The 10751-nt window shown below is 44.1% G+C and overlaps 1 protein-coding gene across 1 annotated transcript in view; it reads right to left on the bottom strand.

Moving 5' to 3' along the window:
• LOC101715149 (scavenger receptor cysteine-rich domain-containing protein DMBT1-like) overlaps positions 1-10751 on the bottom strand; it is a 150988-nt gene that overhangs the window by 3576 nt on the left and 136661 nt on the right. Inside the window, 4 exon segments of the mRNA XM_087185349.1 lie at positions 3401-3783; positions 6345-6520; positions 7083-7115; positions 8611-8922. Of these exon segments, the coding sequence (XP_087041475.1) occupies positions 3401-3783; positions 6345-6520; positions 7083-7115; positions 8611-8922 (904 nt within the window).

Raw genomic sequence — 10751 nt, 5'->3', positions numbered from 1 at the left:
GACTCTCAAATACTGTACTGAGTAGGCTGAAGAGGGGTATAAACAGCAGACATAGTCAAATACAAGGGCAAATTAGAGAGAGACAGATTCTAACTAAAGAGATCTACACAGTAGGGGCAGAGTTTTTCGACCCTAGTGTTTTGGAAACTACAGGGAAAAAAAAGTAGAAATATGAGAAAGAGAAAGCAAGGCAATAAGATGCCTATAAACACTTGGCCTTAGCCCTCCAAAGCTAATCTCACAGATATTGAAGTAGAGAACTCAAAAAACAGAATAAACAGTCAAAACGTTTAAAGAGCTCAAAGAAGAAACACTTACACAATTATATAAAATGTATAATGATCTTAAAGAGGATTTTATTAAACATATATGAGTTTATTAATAAAATGTTTGATGAATTTAAAGAAATAAACAATAAACTAACTGAGTTAAATAAGACAATATAAGATATGAATCACCAGCTTGGGAAGGAATTGGAAATTGTGAAAAGAAAACAAGCAGAAATACAAGATATGAAAAATTCAATAGAAAGGATGGTTAGCAGATTTGACCAAATATGAGGACAGAGTGTCAGCAACTGAAGACAAGATGATGTAGCAGATCATAAGCTCAGTGATATCCTAAAAACACAAAACACCATCCAACCTGGATCCAACAGCTGCTAAATGACTAAAAAAAAAAAAAAAAAAAATCAGAATTATAGGAATAAAGGAAAATTAGAAAACAACTCAAAAGGTATAAAAATTTTACTCATTGAAATCATAGCAGAAAACTTTCCAAATCTAGGGAAAGCATTCCATATTCAAGTATAAAAGGAATAAAGAATTCCAAATAGCCATGACTAGAAAAGAACTACTCCATGACATGGCATAATTAAAATTCCAGAAATTCAACAACTGGAGGGAATACTAAAAATCATTAGAAAAAAGCAGCAAGTTACTTACAAAGGAAGCCTATCAGAGTTACAGTGGATTTGCCAGCACAAATATTAAAGGCCAGGAGCGGTAGGAGTAGTTTTTAAACCCTAAGGAAAAAAAAATCCTGTCAACCTGCAAAATTACCTTTGAAAACTGATGGAAAAGTAAGGGCTTTCCATGACAAAGAAATCCTAAAGAAATATGTGATTTCTAAATCAGCATTCTAGAAAATATTTAAGGGAATCCTAGACAGAGGCAAGGAGCTCACTAGCACCAAGGAGCCCAAAGGAAAGCATATATCTAACCGGGAGAGTAGTTGAACAAGTGGAAAAAAAAATAAAAAAGGAATCAGCATTGGAAAAATAATGCAGTGAATGGCTATCATCACAAACTCAAAAAATAATAAATGCTAGCAAAGTTGTGGAGAAAGAAAGAGCATAAAGTATAAATTTAAATAGCAAAATAAAAGATAGATGACAGATGATGTGAAACAGCGAAGTAAACCTTTTGCAGAAGGAGAGGGGATCAAGGAATGAATGGAAAAGGGAAGGAGGGGAGGGGAAGGGGAAGTAAAGGGACTAAGATGCGGTAGGCACATTTACCAACTGCCCACAATGAATGTATTCATTACATAGTTCAAACTTATGCTAATAAAAATGTATGAAAAAACGTAGACGTTGTTTCCATTTTTTTCCTTTCACATAATTTTTCCTTTCCTTTCTTCCCTTTCCCTTTCCCCTCCCGCCACCCCTCCACCTTTGGACCTTTTCCTATTTCAAATTATCAATTATTCATTTTAATCATTTTCATCCTTATTTACACTTTCAGTTTCTCACACTAGAGATACTATTTGGTATTTACACACGTGTGTCCTATTTATTTCACTTAAGAGTATGGCCTCAAAAAAAAAAAAGGAAACAAAGTCTATGTAAATAGGGAAGGGTGGTGTGGGTGAAGGGCACACAGGTAATGGGGAAAAAATAAGAACTAAGATACATCATGTTCAGGTACAAACACCCAATGATAAATGTAAATGTATTGTATACCTAAAATGTACCAATTAATATATAAATAAAAACATGTATGAAAAAACGAAAAAGGAGAGAACAGAAGATGTTCTCATTAAGAAAAAGTGTTAGCAAAAAGAGTTTAAGAAAATGTGAACACAGTGTGTTTCTATGATCCTAAAAGCATCCTGATCATAAGGTCACAATGGAGTCTAGATCAGTGCCAGGCCAACAAAGTTCATTGGTCAAATCTACTCTGCCTCAGGCTTTTTGTACAGACAATGAGCTCAGAATGCATTTTATAGGCTTTTAAATCACTAACAAAAATATAGTAGATTACTATTTCATGGCATGTGAAAATAATGTGAAATCTCAACTTTAGTGCCCAGAGAGAAACTTTGAAACACAACTAAATATACTGTCTATAGCTGCCTGGCTACAGAGCACAGGTAAGTAGTAACCATATGTGGCAGTTAATCTTTTCTTTTATTTTTTGGTACTGGGGATCAAACTTGGGACCTTGTGCTTTCAAGGCAGGCGCCAGAACCACTGAGCTAAATCCCCAGCCCTGTGGCAGTTAATCTTGATTGTCAACTTGACTGGATTAAGAGAGTTCCAGAGGTAAGTGAGTTTCAAGAGCATTAACTTCATCACTGAGTGAACCCATTGAGGAGTTTTAGCTGTATGTGCTATTAGGAGGTGCAGCCTATTCAGAGGAAGGGGGCCATGGGTTGGGAACTTGGGGACTATATGTGGCAGTTTAGTGCTACTTCTGTGCACCTTTCATGTCATGGCTCACACCACCTGTGGCAAGTGCTGTCTTGCTCCTCCCCTGGCCTTAGAAACAGGTACAACAGTGCCTCCCAAGAGCTTTACTCTGTTGTCAGCATGCTCTCAACATGCTGCCGTGGAGTAAAGTGATGAGCTGCCGTGGAGTAAGTGGTGAGGTTTTGTTGTTTTTGAACTGGTTTCTCACTCATAAATATTTTACCTCTGCTACAGCACAAAGATGATAAATAGCTTGCCACAGTTCTAACTTGGCAAATCATTTGACTAACTAAAGGAGCCACAAGAGATCTTACTATAATGACTAAGAGCTCAGCTTGGGAAATGCCATCAGCCCTTCAATGTCAAATGCTCTAAAGACTGGCACCATGAATGGGGAGTCTACTAAAGCTCTCACACTAGAAAGGAAAGGAGGAATGGGCATGAAAAGTGGAGCAGGGCATCAGACTCCTAGGTAGCAAGGACCCTGTCCAGGACTCTCAGGGGAATCAAGGGAGGTTGTCCAGGCAGCCCTTAACTATATCCCTGACTGGGCTGAGAGGGCTGAAGAGGGGCCTCACTTGGTCTCTGGGTGAAAACTCTTACACAACATTCCAATTCAAAACTAACTGGTTCAGAAGATACAGGTTCCCTAAAGGAATGCCATGTGCTTATAACAGCCAATCAGAGAGGACCTTCTGTTTTCCTTACCCTTGCCTGATCAAATCGTGTGCGATGGTGGTAAAATCACTGGGATTTGGAGAAGCCACACAGGTATCCACGAAGAGCATTACATTGGGATTGGGGCTATGGAGGGTGGCCTGGAGGAATATCTCTTCCTTCTGGCCACCATATAGTGCCATGTGCCCATTATGCTGGGATGCAGGTGACTGATGAAATATAATGGACACATCGTAGCTGGTATCCTCCGTCTGGGTGCCATCATCCTCATGAACGACTTCGACTGCAGATGGGCTGTCCACTGTGCAGGTGAACTTCACCTGGGGCACCTTGTGCCGCACAATGACTCTGCCAGGATGGCCCCTTATGTGGCCTCTGATGGAGTTGGAGTAGCTGAGGGAGCCATGGTGTTTCTGTGAGGATGAGAGGACAGCTGGTGGCCAGTACTCCTGGTTCCTTGACAAGCACTTGATTTCTAGAGAAGAGCCCTTTCCTTTCTACTGCTGCCCGGCATTAGCTTGTCCACAAACTGAAGAGCAGGAGCCCCTGCCAGACCTCAGTGGTGCTTAATTTCATGAAAGGATGATATGATGTATGGAAGCATGCAGGGACCCCCCTCCCAATTGATGGGGGTCCTTCCTTCCCTCCCGTGAAAGCCAAGCTGTGTGGCTATGAGCTGTGTGGCAGGCCCCGCGGTGACGCTGCCTGAAGCTCTGTCTTTTACATTTCCCCATACATCCCATTATTTTAGCCACCCTCAGGCCACCCCCCCGCCTCCACTGTGGCTCTCATCTGCTTCTTGCCATTGACTCCAGCTAGTTCTAGCTCCAGCTTAGCTGCAGGCCTTTCCCTGCTGTCTTCGGCTCCCAGTCTTGCTCCTGCAATGCCAACATAACTTTCAGGGGCTGAGGAGGAGCCAGGGAGTGATGGGCAGGGGCCACTACCTCTCCTTGCCTCCTTCCTGTGCCCTGTGTGGACACTCAAAGGCTCAGTCTACCCAGAGGCCCTTGGTCAAGGAAGCTGCAGCTTTTGTGACTCAGATCCTGTGACTTTCAGCCTTACAACTCTCCAAGGACTGCCCCATCTGTCAGATAGACCAGTGTTTTTCCACCCTTTCCCCGTCATGGCCATCAGAAGGAACTTTGCAGGTGTTTCTTTCCACTCCACCTGTCCTCTCGCTGGTCCCCAGTATGAAATTTTAACTCAACAAATTGTTTGTGTACTGTATATATACTTGTGCTTTATCCATAAAGAAAGATTTTATTGTTCTGGCCCCTAAGAATGAGCATATATGTCTCTTCCTCTGTGAGGATAATATTGCCCTGCTTGAGAATGCACAGTTTAGAATAAGAGCCAAACTCCATGGCCATTTGACCCACTCACTTCCATTCTGACACTGAACTTGTTGGGCCCCAGTCTCTTTCTCAAACCCTCTAGCTTTCGGCTGCCCCAGGATCCTGCACTAGCCTGGGGCCTGCCTGGCATGCTCCTCCTGCCCTTTTCCTAGCTGCTTCCACCCATCATTCAGTTGCAGTTCCTTTAGCTTCCCTTCTATCTTCCAAAACCTTCCTGTTTTGCTATCTTTATCTTCTTCACTATAAAAGACTCTCATTTGTGTGCTTTTCCAGTACCTGTCTCCCTTTGCTTGAATTTAAGAGCCACGGGGCAAGGATCTATGTCCTCAGGACCTAGGAGGTTGTTCACTTACTGACTCTGAAGTTAGACTCAGGACCTTCCCATGACAGTTTTTCCTTAGAGTGGCCTGGAACTGGCCACCACTCCACATGGTTACTAACTCTGCTATGTTGTCTGACCCCAGTACTGTGGCCAGCACATAGGGCATTCTGCAGGAGATGGGCCAGCCAGGCCAGAAAGGACATTTATAGGGTCCTCCCTGAGGCCCAGAAGCTTCTGGGAGCCACCATTCTGCAGACACTGGGGAATTCCAGTATGTCTCTGGGGGCACAATCCTCTGAGGTAAAGGGTACAATTTTCAGAGTAAAAAGGATAAGAATGATCATGATGTTACATATCAAATAACAGACAAAACATGAAGTATGGTGTTAGAGGGATTATTTGGCATCATGTACTGTTTGAATGAATCTGACTAGCAAAAGTGAGCTTTTGGAATGTGTCAAAACAGGGATGTAGAAGAACAGAAGAATAGTATGAGGATCTTGCTTTGGGACATCTTACATTGTTCAATATACTGAGACAAAGGATATTAATTTGTGTACTTGCCCTATATCTTTGGTAAATTTGTTCCCTTAATTTGAATGCCATTGCTTTGTGAAATAAGCATGTGGTCAGGAAAAATGAATATATATTAAACAGGCTCATTATTCACAAGTGTTCTATATGTGTACTCTCTAGACTGTAGAATGTAGGGACTTGGTTAGAAACTAAGTCAGACAGACCCTCTAACCTCTTCCATCCTTAGTGCCAAAGCTTGCACATGGTAGGTGTGCCCTAATGCTCAATCAAGAAACATGTTGTGAAAGATAGTTTGGATCTAAGTGAATACTATCCATCCATCCATCCATCCATCAGCACTCAACGCTTGAGCATATCCCAAGTTTAGTGTGTATCCTAAATAACTCATTGGAAGGAAAGTTTCAGACAAACTAGTGAGCTGCTCCAGGTCTCACCAAACTCCGAAATTAAGTCATTCTTTGTGCTTTTCCTATGTCTTAAGGACCCCCACCTCCACCCTGATCTTGGGGATTGAACCCAAAGCCTTCACACTGAACTACATTCCAAGCCCTTAAAAAAATTTTTTTTAATGACAGGGTCTTTCTAGATCACTAAATTGCTCAGTCTGGGCTTGAATTTGCCTCAGCCCCCCAGAGTGCTGAGATTACAGGCATGTGACACGACACCTGACTATGCAGGTTTTTAACAGGTGGTTGAATTTCCCAAGCCCCTCTATTTGGCCTTCTTCACAGAAGGTGCCACCTCCTTGTCAGTTTCTTACCTGCCAGACAGTGCCACAGTGGCCATAGGGAAAGTTGAAGATCAGGTAGTGCCCAGTGATGTGGGGGCGACACAGTTTATCATTTAGGTGGACATCCCAGGAGGAATAGCCCAGTCTTCGGAGGTAGCCTCGGTCAATGACAGCTTGGAAGAAGTGGGGCATGCAGGAAAGCTGTGCTGTAGGAGGGGAGAACTATCACAAGGAGAACTTGATGCACTGTGTTTGCAGGCCGAGAGTTGGATGTGCGTTTATTTTCTGAAAGTCCCAAGGACACTGCTCTGGGCTGGGGCTGGCTCAGCTCTCTTCACCCTCTGCCCTTGACTTTCATTGATTTTATTTACATCCCCTATCTTCAAAAAGGCTGTGAGGCCATACCACATCCATGGGGGAATCCTACACATAGCACATGTCCTGTGGACCGTGAGGGAGAGCCTGTGTAAGGTTTAAAGGACAGCTCACTTCCCATGTTGAGGACACCTGAGCCTGAACACGTGTCCATCTGGGCCTGTGCATGGAGGAAAGCTGGAGAATGAATGGAGACACAGAGGGAGGAACCTTGGGTGCCAAGTGTGCTGCTTCCCCAACCTCCCAAAGCCTAGCACACAGATGGAGATGAGAGATCGCAGTGGAAACATAGTGGCCAACCCCCCTTAAAGCCGATTCTTTCTTCCCCATTTGGCTGCTATCTTAGCTCTCCTTTTCAGCAGTCCCAGACACAGGGAGGGAGGATGACTTTACCATTGTCCTTGGACACAACAGAGTCAGCGGGACCTGGCAATGGGAGATGATAGAAACAAATGTCAATAGTGCTGAAACACAGGAGGAGGACCCTAGGACTAGCAGTAGCTGAAAAACATAGGTGATGGGCTCACTTGACTTAGCTGTTAAAGCTAAAGTATCAGGTTAGGCAGAGGAAAGGAGGACCCAGAGGTTCTTGGTGGAGCTGGATTCTGACATACGTGAAGTAGTGTTGAGAATACACACTTCCTCAAAACCAAGATTTTTTGGAGCAAAAAAATAATAAATGCAGAGCTTCAAAGTTTATAAACACCGTCACATGTATGAACTCTGCCTGGTGTCCTTTTTCACACATGTGGTATCCTTGGGACCTCGGGCTGAGAAAGATTGAGTCTAGAGCCCCCTAGGGCTCCTCCAGCTAGGAAGCAAGATAGGACAGTTTCCCAAGGGACAGGCTCAGCCTACTAAACATGGCTAGATAGATTCATTCCACCCCTTTAGATCTCCTGGGCCCCAGGTCTCGGTGCTTTGAATACTATACTACATGGAAGGAAGCTCTGAAAGGAAGGAAAATGGATTGTCATTGCCAGTGGGTCCTCTGACAGCACCAGGACTGGCTTGGACTAAGAAGAGACACCATGAAAACAAGGCCCTTGAAGGTTGACTCCAGCAACAGACTCAAACCACTTGGCTCTGCATGATTAAAGTTTGTCTTCAGGGGACTCTGACAGCTTTTCCATTTGGATCCCCAGTCTAATCAAAACAGGGGTAACATCTACATAGAGCTAAAAGCAAGGGCAACAATTCCTTTGATCACCTGTAAAAAACTAAAACTAGAACAGGCAAGGTGAGCTCAGACTTGTGCGAGGCTCAGAATTTCATAACTCCTTGAGATTTACACAGGTCAATTCTGGGCAAACAGGACAAATACAAGGAAGTACTACTGGGTACAGAAAGCAGCCAATCTGAGCAAGTCAGAACGCCAAGAAGTTGGATGACAATAAAATATATTCCAGGAAAGGTACAGGCCAATCTTGGATGCAGGGGACACAAGGAAACCTGGAATACTGCAGGGCATCCTTTGGACTTCTGAGGGTTAGGGTAAGGTGATAGAGTGTCCCCCCAGGTTTGTGCCCTTGAAGCCTTTCTCAGAGCTTGAAAAGGAACCTGGACAAATTGTAGTTCAACTGACAGCATCAAGTTCTATGCTCTTAATCATTTCAGAACATTGTAACCCATTCTTTTGATCTAATAAGCTTTTAGCTACATTTCAGAACAAACCTGCAATGAGATAAAGCTTATTGATCAGTAGCCAAGACGGATGATCAAAACCTTTACGGCCAGCTGTATATTAGCCACTATGCCTTTGTTATCTTAGGAGCTGGGCCTCTGACCAAGTCTCAAGCTCCCGGGGCGGTGAATTTTGACCTCAGGGATGCTGGGAGGGAAAGGCTTCCTCAAAGACAGGTAGTCCTAGGGAGGCGCCTCAGGGACGCCTAGGGCCTGGGGCACCCGTGGGGAGCGGTACCTGAGCAGATCACGCCTGCGTCCTCGTGGTGCTGGCAGTCGTGGCGCGCCCAGCCCGCGTGGCTGCAGCTCTCCAGCGCATCCTCTGAGCCCATGCAGCGCACCTCGTCCAGCAGGATGGGCCCAGAGCCCGGGCCGAAGCGGCCACGACCCGGGGCGCCCAGTGCGCGGCCGCAGCCCAGAAGGCGGCACACGACGCGGGCATTCTTGATGTTCCAGTGGTCGTCGCACACCGTGCCCCACTCGCCCTGGTACCGCACCTCCAGCCGGCCCTCACAGCGGTTCTGCCCGGCCGCCAGGCGCAGGGGCGCATCTACAGGGCAAGAGAAGTCATTAAGAAGAATTAACACTGGGATGAATTCCATTTCTGGTTTTGCTACCCGCCCCCCTCACCACCATGTGTTCATTCTCACTCTGTCCTGTGTCTCTGCCTCTCTCTGTCTCTATCTATCTCTCTCTGTCTCTGTATCTTTCTCTCAAATTACCTGAAACCCTCAAGGAATGGCCATTATGAACAAGCCCAGGTTCCTTAACACCAAAGTACCGAATCTTTAAACAAAATTACAAAACTCAATAGCTGAGGGTGGTGGTAGATGCCTGTAATCCCAGTGCTCTGGGAGGCTAAGGCAGAAAGATCACAAGTTCAAATTTCACCCAAGCAGCTTAGCAAGACCTTGTTTCAATAATAAAAAAGGAGCTTGGGATGTAGCTTAGTGTGAAGACCCTGAGTTCAATCCCCAATTCGGGATGGGGGTGGGTGAAGGATATATAGGTAACAATCAAACAATACACTCCAAATCCTTGAAATACAGTTGCTCTAAATTGAGGTGCTGCCCTGACTCATCAAACAAAATATGTTCTGTGAAATTATTTTTACTCTTGAGGAGTAACTATGAGTAAACCTATATTATGTAACCTGGCTATTCTGCTCAAGATCCATGAAAACATGCCCACAGGAAGACCTGTGCATAGCAGATTTCTCCACAATAAGAGCTGGAAACAACCCAAGTGCCCATCCTCAGAGGAATGGATACATTGTGGTCTATGCACACAGTGGAATATTACTAAGTAATACAAGGAATGTATTACCAATACATGGAACCATACAGATGAATCTCAGAAACAATTTGTCAAGTAAAAAAGGTCAGATACAAAAGAGCACTTATTACTGTATTTGATTCCACTTATATGAGAGCCTAGAAAAAAAACAAATCTAAACTGTAGAGACAGATCAGTGGTTGTCTAGGGAAGGTCAGATTTATTGCAAAGGGGCAGGAGAGAACTTGTTTGGGTGATGGATATGCTCTGTGTCTTGACTGTGGTGGTTACATAGCGGCATAGATTAGACAAAACTCATAGATGTGTACAATTATTGTATACAAACGGTACTTCAGAAAAGTTGATTTTAAAATTAAAAATAAGCAAAATCTGTACGATTGTGTGTTATTAACCAGGAGGATGGATTCTGAGAAGTGTGTCATTAGGTGATTCTGTTGTTGTATATCACAAATAGACTTTGAATATATTTACACAAAGGAAATTGGCTGCAGTGTCACCAGGCCATGTTATGAGACCACTGTCACATATGTGGCCCACTGTTACCCAAACATCATTATGGGGTGCATGACTGTAATTTGCTGACAGTATCCCACCAACGGACATGTGTAAAATGATTTGCCTTCATATTAATTGGTCTGAGGTGTCTTTGTCTTTCAGTATTCTGCACAGTTTGGCACACAAAAGAGGCTTAGTGAATATCAATAATCCACAGTAGCATTAATTTCTCTGACTGCAGTATGCTTGGTCTGGGATGGCTGCTATCTCCGGGTCTAAGTGGTTGTTACAATATTGGAAGCAAGATCACTGTGCTTGTTTGACTATGAACACAGGGACCATGAGCATGGCTCAGTGGTAGAATGCATGTAAACCTGAGGCCCTGGGTTCCAACCCCAGCACCAAAAGGAGAGAGAGAGGGAGGGAGAGAAGAAAGGGAGGGACAAGGAGAAGGTGGAAGGGAGAGAGAGAGGGAGAGAGAGAGGAAGAAAAGGGGGAAAGAATGTGAGCTATGAATATGGGTAAGTATCTTCTGAGTGAGACCTAGGGAGGGTGAATTTTAGGCTTCTAATCCACAGTGTGTGTATC

The sequence above is a fragment of the Heterocephalus glaber genome, unplaced genomic scaffold, assembly GCF_053883595.1.
Source record: "Heterocephalus glaber isolate CG9 unplaced genomic scaffold, H.glaber_assembly_v1.0 deba00001497, whole genome shotgun sequence".
In the NCBI taxonomy this organism is placed as follows: domain Eukaryota; kingdom Metazoa; phylum Chordata; class Mammalia; order Rodentia; family Bathyergidae; genus Heterocephalus; species Heterocephalus glaber.
This window is presented reverse-complemented; position numbering and strand designations above follow the sequence as displayed.